General features: G+C 33.6%; 1 protein-coding gene across 3 annotated transcripts in view; it reads left to right on the top strand.

The window, feature by feature from the left end:
• Positions 1-18,280, top strand: part of TAOK3 (TAO kinase 3) — a 176,746-nt gene that overhangs the window by 96,826 nt on the left and 61,640 nt on the right. For 2 of the 3 annotated variants that reach the window (XM_057745334.1, XM_057745333.1), the window contains 7 exons: positions 2,708-2,926; positions 9,464-9,535; positions 9,920-10,021; positions 12,970-13,015; positions 13,917-14,013; positions 16,425-16,538; positions 17,727-17,818. In XM_057745334.1, coding sequence (XP_057601317.1) covers positions 2,807-2,926; positions 9,464-9,535; positions 9,920-10,021; positions 12,970-13,015; positions 13,917-14,013; positions 16,425-16,538; positions 17,727-17,818 — 643 coding nt within the window. In that variant the 5' untranslated portion in view covers positions 2,708-2,806. Of the gene's footprint in view, positions 1-2,707; positions 2,927-9,463; positions 9,536-9,919; positions 10,022-12,969; positions 13,016-13,916; positions 14,014-16,424; positions 16,539-17,726; positions 17,819-18,280 lie in introns of those variants that run through there. The other variant, XM_057745335.1, reaches the window with a different exon arrangement.

The following is an 18,280-nucleotide window of genomic DNA, read 5'->3' as shown; positions in this document are numbered from 1 at the left end:
AACATGGTACAAGTTTCTTTTGGGATTATGGTTTTCTTTGGGTATATGCCCAGGAGTGGGATGACTGGATCATATGGTAGTTCTATTTGTAGTTTTTGAAGGAACCTCCAAATTGTTTTCCATAGTGGCTGTACCAAATTACAGTCCCACCAACAGTGCAGGAGAGTTCCCTTTTCTCCACACCCTCTCCAACATTTGTGGTTTCCAGATTTTGTGATGATGGCCATTCTGATCGGTGTGAGGTGATACCTCATTGTGGCTTTGACTTGCATTTCTCTGATGAGTAGTGATGTTGAGCATCTTTTCATGTGTTTGTTGCCCATCTGTATGTCTTCTTTGGAGAAATGTCTATTTAGGTCTTTTGCCCATTTGTGGATTGGGTTATTTGCTTTTTTGGTATTAAGCTTCATGCGCTGCTTGTATATTTTGGAGGTTAATCCTTTGTCCGTTGTTTCATAGGCAATTATTTTTTCCCATTCTGAGGGTTGCCTTTTAGTCTTGTTTATGGTTTCTTTTGCTGTGCAAAAGCTTTTAAGTTTCATGAGGTCCCATTCGTTGATTCTTGATTTTATTTCCATGATTCTAGGAGGTGGGTCAAAAAGGATCTTGCTTTGATGTATGTCATAGAGTGTTCTGCCTATGTTTTCCTCTAGGAGTTTTATAGTGTCTGGCCTTACATGTAGGTCTTTAATCCATTTGGAGTTTCTTTTTGTGTATGGTGTTAGGAAGTGTTCTAATTTCATTCTTTTACATGTTGCTGTCCAATTTTCCCAGCACCACTTATTGAAGAGGCTGTCTTTTTTCCATTGTATGTTCTTGCCTCCTTTGTCAAAGATAAGGTGCCCATATGTGTTTGGGCTTACTTCTGAGTTCTCTATTCTATTCCATTGGTCTTCCTTTCTATTTTTGTGCCAGTACCATACTGTCTTGATCACTGTGGCCTTGTAGTATAGTTTGAAGTCAGGAAGCCTGATTCCACCAACTCCATTTTTCCTTCTCAAGATTGCTTTGGCTATTCGGGGTCTTTTGCGTTTCCATACAAATCGTAAGATTTCTTGCTCTCGTTCTGTGAAAAATGCCATTGGTAATTTGATTGGGGTTGCATTGAATCTGTAAATTGCTTCGGGTAGTACAAACTGCTTTTTGCAACAGATTTATTGATATAATTTTCTTTTTTTTTTTAAATTACATTTTATTCTACATGTGTCTCCAAGGAAATCAAAAAGAAATGCAATTAGTTTGTGATGTTGGGGAAAAGATCTTTGGTTTATTTGTTCAACAAAAATATCTGATTCAACTGTATTTTTATCAACTGTCCCTTCACATCCTAGCATTCTATTTTGCCATCCACTCTATATTTCTCACACACATGTATCTCAAAGTTATCTTGCTAGGAAGAGTGAAAACAAAAATCCAAGTTCCAAAAGAAAGCACTTAAAACTTTCAAAGTTAAATCTATCCACAGTTGTGTATATTAAACAGAATCATGTCTATTGCATCCTTACAGGATTCTGAAAGTAAGCGTATTTATGCTAAAAAATGTCATTGTGATATACAAATAAATTTTCCCAAAATTTAGATTATTCTAAACTAAAATTAAGCTAATTTGTTATTTAAATGACTACTTATTAGTTCCTTAGAAATCAGTGCTCATTGTTCTTTGCATTTGTCCAAGTAAACTGTCAGGTGTAGAAACTTAAATACCACAAGTGATGCTATAGGTACAACAGATAACACCTAAAGGAATATACTTCAAAAACAGAATTATTTTTGCATAAAGAAGATAGCAGCTGAATCATAATGTATTTTAACACTAAAGTTTTTCTCACCAAACTTTTCTCTCAAATTTACATGAATTTTAGAACATTTCATCACTCTAAAAAGAAAGCCTGTACGCTGTAGCTATCACCCCCAACTCTGCTTCACCCCCTAGCCCTAGGTAACCAAAAATCTATTCAATGCTTTCTGTCTCTATACATTTACTTATGCTGGATGTATTATATAAGTGGAATCATATAGTATGTAGTCTTTTGTGACTGGCTTCCTTCATTTAGCGTAATGTTTCATCTGTGTTGTGTGTATCAGCAGTTCGTTCCTTTTTATTCCTGAATAATATTCCGTGGTGTGGATATACCATATTTTGTTTATTCATTCACCAAATGAACATTTGGCTTGTTGCTGAATAATGCTGCTATCAATATCCATGCACAAGTTTTTGTGTGGACCTGTGTTTTTATTTCTCTTGGTTATATACCAAGAAGTGGGAATTTCTGGGTCAAATTGTAACTCAATGTTTAAGTTTTTGATGAACTCTCAATCTGTTTCCCGAAATGGCTGTACCACTTTACATTTCCACCAGCCCAGTGTTGGAGGGTCCAATTTTCCCCACATCCTTACCAGCCTTACTTACTATTTGACTTTTTGATAATAGCCATCCTAGTGGGTATGAAAGTTGTATTTCATGTGTTTTTAATTTTTATTTGTCTAATGACTAAGGGTGTGGAGCATCTTTTCATGTGTTAATGGACACTTGCATATGTTTGGAGAAATATCTATTCAGATCCTTTGTGCATTTTTCTTTTGGATTACTTGCCTTTTTATTATGAATTTGTAAGGCCAAGATGCTTTTTATTGAAAATATGAATTCGTAATTGCCAGCAAGCAAAATTGTGTAATAAGTTAATGTCAAACTTACTTTTTTCTACAGGTACTGAAATTCCTCCCCTCCCCTCCCCCAAATATTTGTCAATGAGAGAGAAAGCTGACTGGGATATCAAAAGCAAAGCGCTTGCACATACTTATCATCATGCGGAAAGGGGTGCCAAGGGACCCAGAGATTGCTGATCTGTTCTACAAAGATGATCCTGAAGAACTTTTTATTGGTTTACATGAAATTGGACATGGAAGTTTTGGGGCAGTTTATTTTGTAAGTAATTAAAAATTGTTTAGATGAAATTATGAAAGTTTGAATTCTATGCATTCTATTACTTGTAAAATGCACTTGGTTTTAATGTTTATTCTACAAGTTAAATGATGTCTGCAGTAGAGGCAAATAGTCATTGCTGAAAAGCCAGTCCTAGAATTCTAGAATTATTCAAGTCAGTGGTATCCATTATCAAATGACTCTGCTATCAAAGTAGTGCAAAAAAGACATAAGCTTGAATTTGAACCCTCTGTATTTCCCTCACATGCCAAGATCTTTTCTGCCTCAGGGCCTTTATATATACTATTCCTTGTACCTAGAAAACTGCACATTGTTTTCCCAGTCCTTTCTAATTGTTGTTTATCCTACAGAAATCAGCTTAAGTGTTAAATCCACCAGATAGCCATTCCTGTTCAACCCTCCAGCACTAAATTAAGACTTTCTTTATGGTCTTGTAACATCCTATGCTTGTACTTTGTTGCTTTTGTCACAGTTACAATTTAATAGTTATGTGTGAGAGTTTTTGATTCATGTATGTCTCTCTCACTAAATAATAAGCTCCATAAGAACAGGAGTTATATCTACTTGTACATTGCTACATGCCCAGTGACTAGTATAGTGTCTGAATAGTAGGAACTCAGTAAATGACGGATGGGTGCGTGGATGGACAAATGGACAACTACTCAGACAGATGCACCGACAGATTTTTAGTAACAATCATCTTAAGTCAGTATCTTAGGTTAAGGAATACAAGGCTTAGCCCCGTCGAGTCAGTTTGAATTCCAATACTGTGATTATCCTTTGATGAGAACAGTGAGAAATGACCAAAATGTTAACATAGCTCATTCACCTGAAATTTGTTGCATAAAATATAGTTCTTTATTTCAATAACCTTAGAAATTTACATCATCAACACATACTTCCTAAAGAGTACTAGTTTGTTACAGCAAGTAATATTTAAGTAATATTACCTATTTCTCCTCCAAGCCATGTTAGCAAATAACTGTTTTTTTAATCGGACAGTATTTGTCTTTTCTTTCCTGTGGTCCTTTATGTCCTTCCATCTTGATAGGGCTTATCTTTAGTTTTCCTTCCAAATGAGATTTTATTAGTTGTATCTTGAGCTCATCGTTTTGTCTCTAGCCAAATCTGCAGCCTGAGTTTTCTCGGAATACTGTCTCATCCCTTCATGTCTGTACTCAGCACTACCACCACTTCTCCCCACTCACCACCATCTAATACTTGGCTCCCACTCAAGTACTTTTTATCATTAAGTGACCTTCCATGGCTTAAGAGGGTGCTAATTTTCTAGTTAATACACTCATGTTAGGACTTGCTAGGTGGCACAGTGGTTAAGAATCTGCCTGCCAATGCAGGGGACACGGGTTCGAGCCCTGCTCTGGGAAGATTCCACATGCCACGGAGCAACTAAGCCTGTGCGCCACAACTATTGAGCCTGTGCTCTAGAGCTTATGAGCCACAACTACTGAGCCCATGTGCCGCAACTATTGAAGCCCAGGTGCCTAGGGCCCATGTCCACAACAAGAGAAGCCACTACAATGAGGAGCCTGCATACCACAATGAAGAGTAGTCCCCGCTCGCAGCAACTAGAGAAAGCCCGTATGCAGCAACGAAGACCCAACGCAGCCAATAAATAAATAAATAAATAAAATAAATATATAAATAAATTTATTAAAACAAAAAATACACTCATGTTAGTCTTTGGGCTTAGAGTAGTCTTTACGACCCAAAATCCTGTCTTTCTCATTCACTGAGACGTATTTTTTTAAAAAAGATTTTTTAAATTACAAATACATCATATATACAGAAGTGTGTATAATACATTCACACATATAATTTAATATATAATTTAAAGAATAATCAAAAGGTAAATCCCTTTATAACCACCAGCCAGGCCAAGAAATAGAATATTGTCAGCATCCCAGAAGCCCCTTTTTTGTTAGAGGAATCCACTATGCTGAATTTTATGATGATGACTTTCTTGTATTTCTTTATATGTAACCCACTTACTTCTCTACCCCTAATAATATAATTTGGTTTTGCCTGGTTCTGAACTTTTTAACAATAGAAACATTCTTTATATGTTTGGTTGTGACCTGTTTATTTTGCTTAGGGATATTTTCTTCAGTCAGTCATCTTTTCTTAGTTTCCTTCTGTTACTGTATAGCTAATTCATCGTCTCAGAGAGTCTGTCTTGGCCAGAGTCAGAGAGTAGTTCCAATCTCTGTTTGACTCTTACATTTTAAAAAGCAGCCAGATCCCTCTCAAAGTTCTCTTTTAGAATAAATACAATAAACCAAGTTTTGCTTTGAAACTTACGAACATGCCGTTTGTGCTAGGGGTAGAGTGAGACCTACATTGCTGCAGAAGACATAGTGCTTTGGAGGCTAAGTCTTGTCTTTTTAGCTAGAGTACAATAGTTCCCCCTTATCCACAGTTTCGCTTTCCACAGTTTTAGTTATCAGCTGTCAACTTTGATCCAAAAATCTTAAATGGAAAAATCCAGAAATAAACAGTTCTTATGTTTTAAATTGCGAGCTGTTCTGAGTAGCATCATGTAAATAGGTGTTATTTGTTGATAATGATAGACTAAAGAAATCACAAAGATACCTGGGTGGCTTTGATGCTGAAATGTAAATCATTAACTATGTATTGCCTGTGTACAAAAGTATATAGTACAGGCCCATATAAACCTGTAAGGCGCTTTAAAAACAGCTTAAAGGGGAATTAACTGATACTTTACTATAAAACTTTTAAAAAGCTTTAACCTTTTATCTACAATGGTCACATAGGTAGCACCTTAAAAATGGGTTTTCTCACGGGCCACAGTAATATGGCCCGTGTTGCTCCTCCCTGTTAATAATAGATTCTTCCTCTTCTCACCCTACCATTATAACCAGGAAGACTACCATCTCTTACTTGGACAACTGCAATAACCTCCAAACTGATCTCTTTGCATCCATTCTGGTCTCTCTCCAGTCTTTTGTCCACACCACAATGAGCGTGAGGGTTGGTGGAGAGCGGAAACACTTACATAAGATCACATCCCCTTTTCTCTGTAAAGCCTTCAGGGGGTCTCCTCCTCTGTTGTTAGGCTAAATTCAACTTTCTTACTGTAGCCAGCCTATAAGGTCCTTCATGAGGTGATCTCTCTATACCTGAACTATATATTCCCTTTTATTCTCATTGCTCTAGTTATATATAAAAGTTTTCTTCTAATCATCCATCATAGGATCTTTGCATAAACTGCTCTTTCCAGAATGTTTTCCCCTCCATCTTCATCTCCTTAGCTCCTCTTCATCCTTTATCTCTCAGCTCAGGGCTCATTTCTTCAGGGAAGCCTTGCCTGACCTGCCTAGTCACATCCCCCTCTTTTTCGGTTCTCAAAGTAACACCTACCCTTCTTTGTAACACATATCACATTTGCAATTTTATATTAATTATGATTTCATTTTTGTTGCTGTCTATGCTACTAGAAGAGAGATAGGCACTAGGCATACTTAAAATTCTATCCGTAGCATTTAGCCCAATACCTGACAAATTTTGAACACCTAATAAGTATTTGAATTATAAGAACTCAGAGAATTTGATACTGCTAATTAGTACTTTTCATGAGTCAGAGTCATATTAGCAAGCTGTAAAGACCAGAGTCTAGCAACCAACATTTTTATACCTCAGCACTGTAATTCTGTTAGAGTCTCTGTAGTTTACAGCTTTTACACAGAATGATGCCAGGAAATATGTTAAAATGAATTATACGCTGGCACAGCTCTTGTAGAATCAATGAGTTGAGAATATATGTTACATTTAGAGAAAATTGAAACTACTGATGACATATCTCTGTGTATTTGGATTTACAGAAGTAATTCAGAAATTAGCATCAGTAAAAATGAAATAGTAAGAAAATCTCTATTAAAGGAAAATAAAAAGGGCTGACCATGTTCATTTTTGTGTTCCCTTAAAGACAACTGTACAGTTTCTAGGGTTCTAGTATTGCCTCGCTGAACTCAGCACATCATCCATAATCCAGCTAAAGCAAATAATTTAGTTTTGTTCTTCTGGGTATAAATACCTTTTAGTTTTAGTTGAGACTTAATAACTAGGGCAAAAAGAAAAGCTTATGTTTAATTTTTATATTTCTCTGTAAACTAGCAAAGAGTTGACAGTAGTCTAAATGTAGCTGGAAATGGTTGTAAAAATATCAGAAACACATATGTAGTAAGTTCTCAATAAGTATATTTTGAATCAGTGACCTTGCTTAAGGTTACCGAGACCATTGAGACTATTGGAAGTGTTAAGTATGAATGTAAGTTTCAAGAGTAAAACTTGAAATGTTTAGAAGTTGTAATCATTCATAACACAGTACAGTGCATTGAAAAGCTGAAACCCCATTGATACTTTCCTTTCTCTATACTAAAACATTGATTTTTTTTTTTTAAGTTTCCGTTTCAGTTCTGAGTTTTAACTAGTTTAAATTTCACTTCTATATGGAAATGTTTTCAAATTTCAAGTCTCTGCCCAGTAGATAGGTTCTATAAGCAAGTATACTTATCAAATTCTAAGTGGTAACTCTGTAAGTGTAAAGAAATACATTTTTATTTTAGGGTGATTCTTTTTTAAAGTCTCTTATTCCAAATAAGCATTGATTATAAATAACCTTAGTAAGCAATTAGATAATACTATCAGATTCCATTTGTGTGGGCCTTTTTTTCTTTTCTTTCTATAAAGGGTAAGGATTTGTTTTTTAAAAACCTCATTAAAAGTTAAAATTCATCATTGTTTGAGAATTTTCCAAACCTTTCCCAGGCACCTTCAGCTGTGCAGTACATAGATTCATACCCAAAATATCCGCTTTACAGATGCAGCCGCTCTAACCTTCATTGCATTACTGAGTTTGTCAACTTTTCTTTGTTTTTTTGTCATCTAAACACAGTCTTAGTGTTACATTTGAAAAACCAGCAAAATGTGAGAGATTTTTTTTTTAACAAAAGTCAATCTGTACCTTCTAAATGAATAGAATACCTGAAAAATGCCTTTATAGAGTCCTGCTGATTTGAAAACTGTAACTAGTAGATACCTTATTTTTATAATATACTTTTATAATTATAAAAGTATAATAATATACTTTTACCTTAGTGCTTATACAGAAATTTTTTTAGTATGTGTTCATTTTCTCTGCATTTTGGCATTAAGACTCTGGGGTTGAATTCTTTTTACATCAACGTTATTGTTTATTGCTGGAATTAAATTTTTTTAAAATTAGAAAGAAGACATTGCTCTATCTGAGGAGCTTCTTTAAGTGTATTTAAGAAACTGATGAGGCATTTTTCTCTAAAATTGGTGACTTCATTTTACCAGAGAGTGAATTCCAGTTTTACCTCAGAAACACTTCTGTTGCTTTATTGATCCACAAAAGTAATATCATAGAACTGAAATAGCTTACTTACATCAGGGGTATGACACTGATGCAGAGCCCTGTTTTTAAAGAAGGCTAAGTTTAGATAATCTTTAATGTCTTATATTTATTTTTCTGAAAATTTTTAGAAAATTACCTGGTTTTAAATTTCTTAAGTAAATTTGGAGGAAAAGATTATTACCTGAGGTATTTATGGTTTTCATGTGTGCTTTCAATGAACTGTTTAATTTTGAGTATGAAGATGATATCATGGAGATAATTATGAGACAAGGCAACCTTTACAGATGAATACATACACGTACACATAAATGTGTGTATGTATTTATGTAATACATTCTTATTATAAGTACCTTTGAAAGCGAAAATCCCTCTTAAGATTAGCCTTAACCCTTTGCTGAACTGTTTAATACATTAGGCACTATTTAAATTTTAAGTTAATTAAAATTAAATTTAAAACCCACTTCCTCAGTCACACTAGCCACATTTGACATGATACTACATATGATGTAGATGTAGAACATTGCATCATCATAGAAAGTTCTATCAGAGCTAATACTATATCAGATAATACAGGGATTACCACTGATATATATTCTGGTATAAATTCTTTCATAATTTTTTCTATACATACAATCATTATTACTGTTTTGCAAAAATAAGATTCTATTGTACAGGGTTTTTTTTTTTTGTCATGATATTTTTTACTGTTACCATATATACACATTGATTACCTCATTCTTTTAATGTTTACTTCATTTTATGACTGTATCATATTTATTTAACTGGTTCTCCACTGGTAGATGTTCTACATGGTGAAGCCAGTACAAATATTTAGGAAATATGACTTTGTTGATTAGATATATTTTGTTGAGCCTTAATCCCTTTTTTCATTATAACCTTTGCATGTATATGGAAAGGGATAAAGAGAAGTTGTACCTCAAAGTGGAGTGGAAATGTCTATCTAGTCTATCAAAAGTTGCAGCATCTTTAAACTGTGAGAGTGAAGTGTGAAATGTTATAAAAGTCAAGTCAGATATTTAAGTTAAACTGGCTGAAACATCATTCATTCTTTTTAACTTTTTTTCCCTGCTCTTTTAACACAGGCCACAAATGCTCACACCAATGAGGTGGTGGCAGTTAAGAAAATGTCCTATAGTGGGAAGCAGGCACATGAGGTATGTTAAAGACATTGTGTACCTAAACTGACATAAGCAAGTTAGTATGAAACTGACAGTAGAAACAAAGTTCTTTGAGCATTTCTTTATCGCAGTTCTTTTTTTCCCTTTTTATGGAGCATATAATAAACATTCCTAATATTCTACCTCAATCAACTATTTTGTAGAATAGAACATGGATCAGTATAATGGACATTATAATATATTTGGTGATTGATTTAATTTATATGTACTAAAACAAGATATAACACAAGTTTAAATAACTTCATGTATTAAACATTTTCTTTGTCCATTTAAAATAATGAAAAGAGTATTATATATGTATACTTGAAAATAAAATACTGTTTTCATTCAAAAATTATATTTTCTTTCTTACTTCAACAGAAATGGCAAGATATTCTTAAGGAAGTCAAATTTTTACAACAATTGAAGCATCCTAACACCATTGAATACAAAGGTTGTTACTTGAAAGAGCACACTGCTTGGGTAAGTCAGAGGACCCTCTATTATCTTTTTATTTATTCCTGTTAAAATTGTCTTCTTTTTTTTTCTATTAGCTCTTCGGTCTGTAAAATTATCACCCCATTTCTGTCTGATTTGATTTTTGTTACCAGTATTTAACATTTGTTACTTCAGAGTGTGTTGTATGGTATACATTCTATAAGTTTAAATATGATATCTAGTCTGGGATTTTATTCTTAAACACTCAGTGAAGAGATAGTGAAAAGTTAACATCATTTTATAATGATTTGTTTGCAAAAGTAAAAAGCAGGAGCTTCTGTTCTCATCCTAGAATTTTTATCTTTGTCATTTCTCATCCCCTGCTCCATTTCCCCCCCAAATTTGGAATTGTGCTTGATACTACCATCACTGTCTAAGTTTACCAAACAGAGCCTAGATTGTGATTAAAATGGAATGGTCTTTTGTTCCACTCTATCTTCTTAGTGTATTTTTATTTTACGTGATTTTGTTTCTGATTTTAGGTTAGCACATTAGACATTGTCTAGGACAAGAAAATGCTGTGCTTTGTACTTTATGGGATTACACATTCCAGTTTCAAGTATTCAGTATCACTATCATTTATTGAATACTTACCAATGTACAAGTCCTTTCCTGTACATGATCTCCAATTAGGGAATGGAGTTTTTTTCCCCAGATGGTCTATCAAAGGTTAAACATAAACCTTTCTGCTCTAGCAATTCTTAAGATATCTAGAGCTGTTGCTTCTGTTCTGAGCAGAAGAAATTAATAAGAGGAGTATCTCATTATGTGAAATCAGTTCTCTGGCAATCTCAGCTGTCTTGAAGGAGTTAAGAAAGGGATTTTGAGCAAGCAGAATAAATGTTACAAAATCAAGTGCTAAATCTCAAGTGTTTCAAAACTTCAGAAAATCCTCCAAGCTGTTATTTGAAGCCTATTTACTCTTAGATTATACAGAGTGCTAATAAGTTTGGTTACCTAGTCTATGTCTATAAGGTTTTGATAGGCTATTAGAAGGAACTCATAGAACTAAGCTGCTGGAAACATGCATACAAATAGCCACAACTCATTTGCCCTTAAGGAAGAAGTTGGGGAAGTTAGAGAGCAAACCTAATAATTTAAAAGCAGAGCAACTAGAGCTGTTAAGTGTCAGGGGCAGACAACCAGCCACAGCTCAGGTGCCTTTGTGTTATGAAATAATCGGGAAAAGAATATTTGAGACAGAAATACAGAGTTAACATGTAATTTTAAAAATAGAAACATAACTATAAACGTACTCCATTCGGTTTTAAAGTCCTACGTTCATTTTCCTTATACTCAGTTTAAGGAAGTTATATATGCATATTAATTTACATAATTTAAGAAATTAGAGGGAATTCCCTGGCTGTCCAGTGGTTAGGACTCTGTGCTTTCACTGCCAAGGGCCCAGGTTCCATCCCTAGTCGGGGAACTAGGATCTCGCAAGCCGTGCAGCACTGCCAAAAAAGATACATAAATAAATTTCAAAAAATGTTTTTAAATTAAAAAAAAAAAAGAAATGAGGAGAGTAAGTAATACAGTTGAGAAATGTTTCCATCAAAACTGATTAAGAAAAAATAGTGTTTATCAATTATACCTTAAAGCTGAAGAAAAAAGAAAAATAGTGCACATGAAAGGCTAATGTTCATTATAATATTCACTTATTTCATTTCACAATAAGAAATAAAGTTAATGTTTATGAATCTGCTTACTTTTATATAAAGCAGGAAACTATAATAAAGTTTCTAAACTTTAAACTTTTAAGTTTCTCATATTGTTTTAGTTTATTCCAGAAATGGAGTAATTTTTATACATTATGTTTATTTAATTACATCTATAAATGTATAATAAATTTAATAGTGTAGATGTATATCTATATTATTATACATAATATATGTATGATATATAATATGTATTGTGTACCTTGTTACTGGAATAATTCAGAAGAATATAAGATGTATATTATATTATGTTATGTACAATTATATATTATAGTACTATATGACATATACTTATAAAAATAAAATGTATAATATTATATCTCATATCCTTCTAAAATATTCCAATAATACAGGGTACATAATACATAAATGTTTTCACATTAATTTTTTTTAATGACAGGAACCAATATGCTAATAGTAGTTGTGTCTATGTGATTATAGGAAATTTGTATTTCATAATAAGCATATTGTATTTTTTAGAATAACAAAATAATAATTTGTAGGAGTGTGCTTGCTTGTGTGTGTATGTGTGGAGAACTGAGCACTCCAGCTCTGACCTTGACTATAAATCAGTAGTAGTCTGGGATGCCTAAAAAAATCTAAGATGAGAGTAAAGAAAGAGTTTTCTCATTTTTGTTTTTCAAAAGCCTCCCAAGATAGCAAACCCAATAAATATCAATATTATTTTAATAATATTGTTCTAGAAATATTTTAAGACATACATTGAAATATGCCCCCTCTCTCAGGGATTCAAGCTAACGTAATAATACATAGCAGGCTACATCTTTAGGCTGAGTTCTAACCAATGCTTTCTTGTTCAGAACTTTTTAAAATGTGAAAGTAGGGAACTTGCAGCTTAATGGTTTATTTTATTTAACTAATAATTCCCAGTATAGATTTTACTAGCTCATGTATTTGGTTGCCACTTTCCAAGTTACAAAATTTAATTTATACTGCATCCTAGCTACCTTAAATCCTTAAATACAATCCCCCTATTGTCTTAGACCAGTTCCAGCTTCAAATAGGAAATAACAAAACCAGATGATAAAAGTTGTAAAAATCAATTACTAGTACCAGATGACCAACATTTAATCTAGGTTCAGGTAGATCAGCATATTCATTCTCCTACTATTCTTAGTTCCTTGTTTAGTTGGTTGGTTTTAGCAGTTTCTTATTAACCCACATTATTCTGGTTATTATTTCAATCTGTTACAGTTGGTGATGGAATATTGCTTAGGCTCAGCCTCAGATTTATTAGAAGGTAAGGATAAAAGTACAATCCCCTTCTTTCATTTTAACCTTGACCAGAATGTTTTCTCCTCCTATATTAAAGCACACCTTGAGCAAACTAAATGGTTAATGACTTAGACTTAAGGGTTTTGTGGGTAAAGCCATGCAGACTCTCTGCAATGTCACTGAGAATATCTGAGTAATGATGAGCAGCCCTCCCACTGTTTTAGGTCATGGCCCATCCAGGGCAGGTAATGTGATGTAGTATGGGTAGCCCAAAACATCAAATTCATGTGTATGTATGAGATAGAGGTAGATGGTATTAAATTATATTGATATTTAACCCTTTCATATCTCTTGACTGACCCAGTTCTCCTCTGCAGACACTGTTATAACCAGAGACTGTGTAAACATTTTACATTAAAAAACAAAACAAAACAACCTTTCTTATATTATCCTTGATCTCTGAATAGAAATTGCTTATTAGCTGCTTTCACAAATAATGAAAACCTGTAGTTAGAAGGGGTCCTTATAGATGGCTTGTGGCAGAGGAGAATAATGCAACCTAAAACACTCTAGGCACTTAAAGTGTCAGAGGGACTGGTAAATTTGGGCCTGGCCAATTGGAATCAGTGTGGCTTTGACTTGCAACTGACAAGTAAATTAACAGTTCCTTACAGTGAATATCAGGCTTTGTTTTATTTTATTTTGAAGGGGTTTGTTTGTTTTTATGCTTGAGTTTCCTGTTATCTGATTATTTATTGCTATTCTATAGAAAATATATATCCAGTGTATTTAAGGTGAATGTGTTCCCAAACTGTCATTTAAGAAAAAGTATGTAATTCAGTCTGGTATAGCTATATAAGATAATAAAAATAAGAATGAAACTGATCATCTACTCCTGGCTTTTATTTTTTTTCCCCCTTCCTCAGTTCATAAGAAACCACTTCAGGAATTGGAGATCGCTGCCATTACTCACGGGGCCTTGCAGGGGCTAGCCTACCTGCATTCTCATGCGTTGATTCATAGGTGAGATTAGAGACCAGTTACATTTACATTTCAGTTACAGGACTGTCTATTCAAGGAACCTTGAAAATTAGTGCAGGCTCTAATTTTTAGGGTGCCTAAAGGAAGGGAATAGATTGCTACTGCTTCTGGATGTAAAGAGCAAAGTTGCCAGAATTTAGTTTCTATCTCTTATCCTCTCCCATGTATCCAAAAAGACTTACATCATCTCTGTTCTGTAGGGAACTATTCTCCAGGCATACTGCTGCAGGGAAATTTGAAAAAGAGCCCAGCAACCTTTTGATACTGTGTAAAGAAAAAAAGGAAAGAAAATTAGCCTTTCTTGCTTATATTTATTTCCTAGTTGAGTTCTTCTCCTTTTCCTGTTGCAAATAACAAGTCCATCTCATGTAAATATATGCTGTTTTATCAATTTTAAAATTTTTTGCATTTCTTTAGTCCATATAGATATTTAGGAAGGTATTACTGTCTTTGTTTTGGCAGATGAAGAAGCTGAGACTTAGAAAGATTTAAATAACTTGCCCATAGTTTTGTAGCGTTTCTGTAATAAAGATTGAAACACATTTTCTAACTCCTAATCCAAGGCTTCCCTCTAAATTACATTTTCTTTATCACAACCCCACGCTCTTGTTTCGAACCTACTTCCCACCACTAACTTCTACACAGAGATGTTGTTACCAATTTTTCCTTCTCTCAGAAAGAACTTCTAGTACTGTTACTTTAATGAATGGTGGCCAATTAGTAGAATATGAGGTAGACATAAAGGACCTGAGATTGCTCAAAAACAGAAGAAAAAAAATTTACATTTACTAGGAAGAAATGAAACTATTAGGTCATAGGTTCCCCTTTTCCTTCTGTTTTAATCATCCTAGAGTAGCCATCACAGTTACTGGTACATAACTACAAAACAGAATTCCCTCAAGAGAGGCAGACCAAAATTCCTGCCATCAATCTGGCTTATTCATAAGGATGAAGAATGAACCTAACCATGTCTGATAAATATTGATAAAATTAATTTAACTATAATTTATGGATTTGACAGCTTTAAGGTGTGTGTGTGTGTGTGTATATATATATACTATATATATATGTGTGTATATATATATATCTTTGGTATTAAGATGTTATGACTGAATGCCAACTTGTTTATGACAGTTTTGCCTGCTCCTGTTTATAAAAGTTACAGTTCAGTTTTTTGTGCCTTTATTACCTTAATTTGCACATTACTTTAATGTTTTATTTTATATTACACATAATCTTTTTTAATATGTAAAAGAAGTTGAAAAGACAAAAAAGCTTTTAAAGAATGCTCTTTATTTAAAAATAAATTCAGATTTTTATTGTTTTGATTTAAAAGGCAAGCCAGTGTTAGAGAAAAGATTTTTCTGTAGTATGAGAAATAAATGGTGCTTTTTTTAGTTCTCTCTGCCAATGCCTAATGTCTTCAGGAGGAAAGAAACTGAATTTTCAAGGGAAGATTTTTGGAAAAGTTATTTTGGGAGCATTTGAACCTTTCATTTTCAACTTGACATAAGTTTTCCTCATTCCCTCTGCTTTATCTTTCCATTGCCCACCAACGTACAGTTCTTAGTTCCTAGTACTCATTACTCCTCATGCTTTTTTTAAAGAGAATAAGTAGTACATCCACATCTTCTCATTCCAAATTTTCATAGTGAAGATTGAATTTTTTTAAATCATGTTTTTTAAACTTTTTGCTGCATAAAATGTCTAGTAGTTTTAGTAGTAACCACTTGAGATTCTTTGTAATAATACAATAGAAATGCAATTTCCTAACCCCTAATCCTTGTTTGTTTTGATCTTTCAGGGTCTTCTTTTTACTGTACGGTGTTATTTTTAAAATAACACCTTCTCTATAACATGTACCCTCAAATGCCTTAGAGTTGCAGTTACAATTAAAGGCAGAGAGAAAGGGTCACAGGCAAGAAAGAAAAGGTATGTGTGTAGTTGAGGCTGGTAGGTAGTCATTGAAGGTTTGTTTAGACTCCAAAAATGTCATGAAATTTGGAAAAGAAAAGAAAAAAAAATGGCAGTTACAAATGGCACCAAATTCCCAGCATGAGGAATATTGTTGGTGACTGGATTCAGCAACTAATATGCTTTTGTTAAGTGTAGCAACTGAATAGGTTTCCTTGTCTGCCATGTCTGCCTTTTTTCTCATTGCATTTCCTCCCTCTGAAGAAAGCTCTACCTTTTAGTAATTACTATGACCTACCAGTAAGTACACGGAAGAATCTGGGCCCCCTTACAACATGCAATAATTACTAAATCCCCTTCTGGCTATCTGAGCAAGGTTTTTTTAATAAACTTTTTGTCTTATTAATTGCATGCTCTGACCTTTTCCATAATCAAAATTGAAAAGTAATTTTCTAACCTTCTTATTTTTTTTCCTATAGGGATATTAAAGCAGGAAATATTCTTCTAACAGAGCCAGGTCAGGTGAAGCTGGCTGATTTTGGATCTGCCTCAATGGCTTCGCCTGCCAACTCCTTCGTGGGCACACCTTACTGGTATGTGGAATTAGAACACATGACATAGTTTTAAAATATGCGTGAGTAAACAGGATGCACTCATAGCACTGGTTTTGTTTGGTTCTTTTGTTTGTTTCGTTTTTGACAGTGTCTCACCATGTGTCTCAAATGAGATTTCATTAGGAAGGATAAAAAACTCACTAGCAAAAAAGAAACACAGACTTAGTATAAAATTACCATTGACTTTAAATTGTTCAAATAAGGTTGATGTCACTGTGTGTAAACTTAGTAGGATTATCAACTCACTGACCAAGCTCAGGTTTTAGATTTCATTTGAAGTTTCTTCTGAACTTTTCTCTTCAGGCAGAGTCTCTAGGCAATAACAAGGTAATTTCTTTAACCTTCTCTAGCCAATGAGCATAAATTTTCCTTTCAATGAAAGAAATCCAGGTTCTTGTTTCTGTTGAATTCTCTGAGACTTTAACTCACTTGTCATTCTGACTTAAAGTTTCACCCCATTCTATTCAAGACTCCTTTCCTTCCTTTCATAGGTACATTGGAATTTCATTGTACCTTGGAGAATGACTTATACCCATGGAAAATTACTTGCCTACTAAAAAAATTCAGCCACTATTTGAATTTTTTTCCACCATCATTAAATAGCATCTATTAAGCAACTACTTACATACATTAATAGAGAAAAAAGCACATTAAACTCTGTGGCCCTTACCCTCCTAATGAAAATCCATTATGGATAAACAACAATATATTCATTATTATAGCCAGTTTGCTTTTTAACTTGTAACATCTTTGAAATAACTGATTATATTGCTTTATGTAATTGCATAAAGTATTTTTCATGTTGTTTAAAGTAGTTTAAGTGTTTCATACATATTAATCCTTTACCAGTCTCTCTGAGGTGGCTAATAAAATTCTCTCCATATTACAGATGAGGAAACTGATATACAGAAAGGTTAAGTAACTTAGCCAAGATCAAAGGGTAGTAAATGGTGAAACCATGGTCTATTGAAAATAATATATTGCTTCATGTAAATCACTGAGAGTATTATTTATATTTTGAGTAGTGTTTTTTCAAATTATTTGTGTAAGGATATGATAACTTTACCAGATAAAACTTTAGAATATGCCCCAAAACAGCTATTTCATTAAATCAGGGTAAATTTTGTTTTTAATTTGCAACTTGAGTTTTGTACATATGTTTGGCAGGATGGCTCCAGAGGTGATCTTAGCTATGGATGAAGGACAGTATGATGGGAAAGTTGATATTTGGTCACTTGGGATCACTTGTATTGAAATGGGTGAGTAAAGAGTTGTTTTCATTGTACTTTTGAGAATCACTCTGTATTATGATTGTTAATTCATTTATCTAGTGATTATTTAATGAGTTACTGCTATATATATGCTAGGCAATGTGAATTTACTCTTTTTTTCTATGCTTTGGGATAACATCGTAAGATTGCTTTCTCTCTGCTATATTTTCATGTTATAAATTTAAGAAAAAGAGTTTGAGCACATATGGCAGCTAACAAATGTAAGAATATACAATAGTTAGAATTAATATTTGAAAAATATCCATTCTCCATACCATGAGTGATGATATATGTCCTTCATAGTAATATTCATTACTTAATTTACATACCGGCTTATATTAGGGAAATCTGGAAAAGCAATAGCAGGTTTCTCAAAGATCAGACTCTAAAAACTCACCCATATAGAGAGCAACCCCAGAGAAAACTTCCTATTAGGGGATATCCCAGCTT

Source organism: Hippopotamus amphibius, chromosome 8, assembly GCF_030028045.1.
Source record: "Hippopotamus amphibius kiboko isolate mHipAmp2 chromosome 8, mHipAmp2.hap2, whole genome shotgun sequence".
Lineage (NCBI taxonomy): Eukaryota > Metazoa > Chordata > Mammalia > Artiodactyla > Hippopotamidae > Hippopotamus > Hippopotamus amphibius.
The sequence above is the reverse complement of the archived record's forward strand: the minus strand, read 5'-3'. Positions and strand labels throughout refer to the sequence as shown.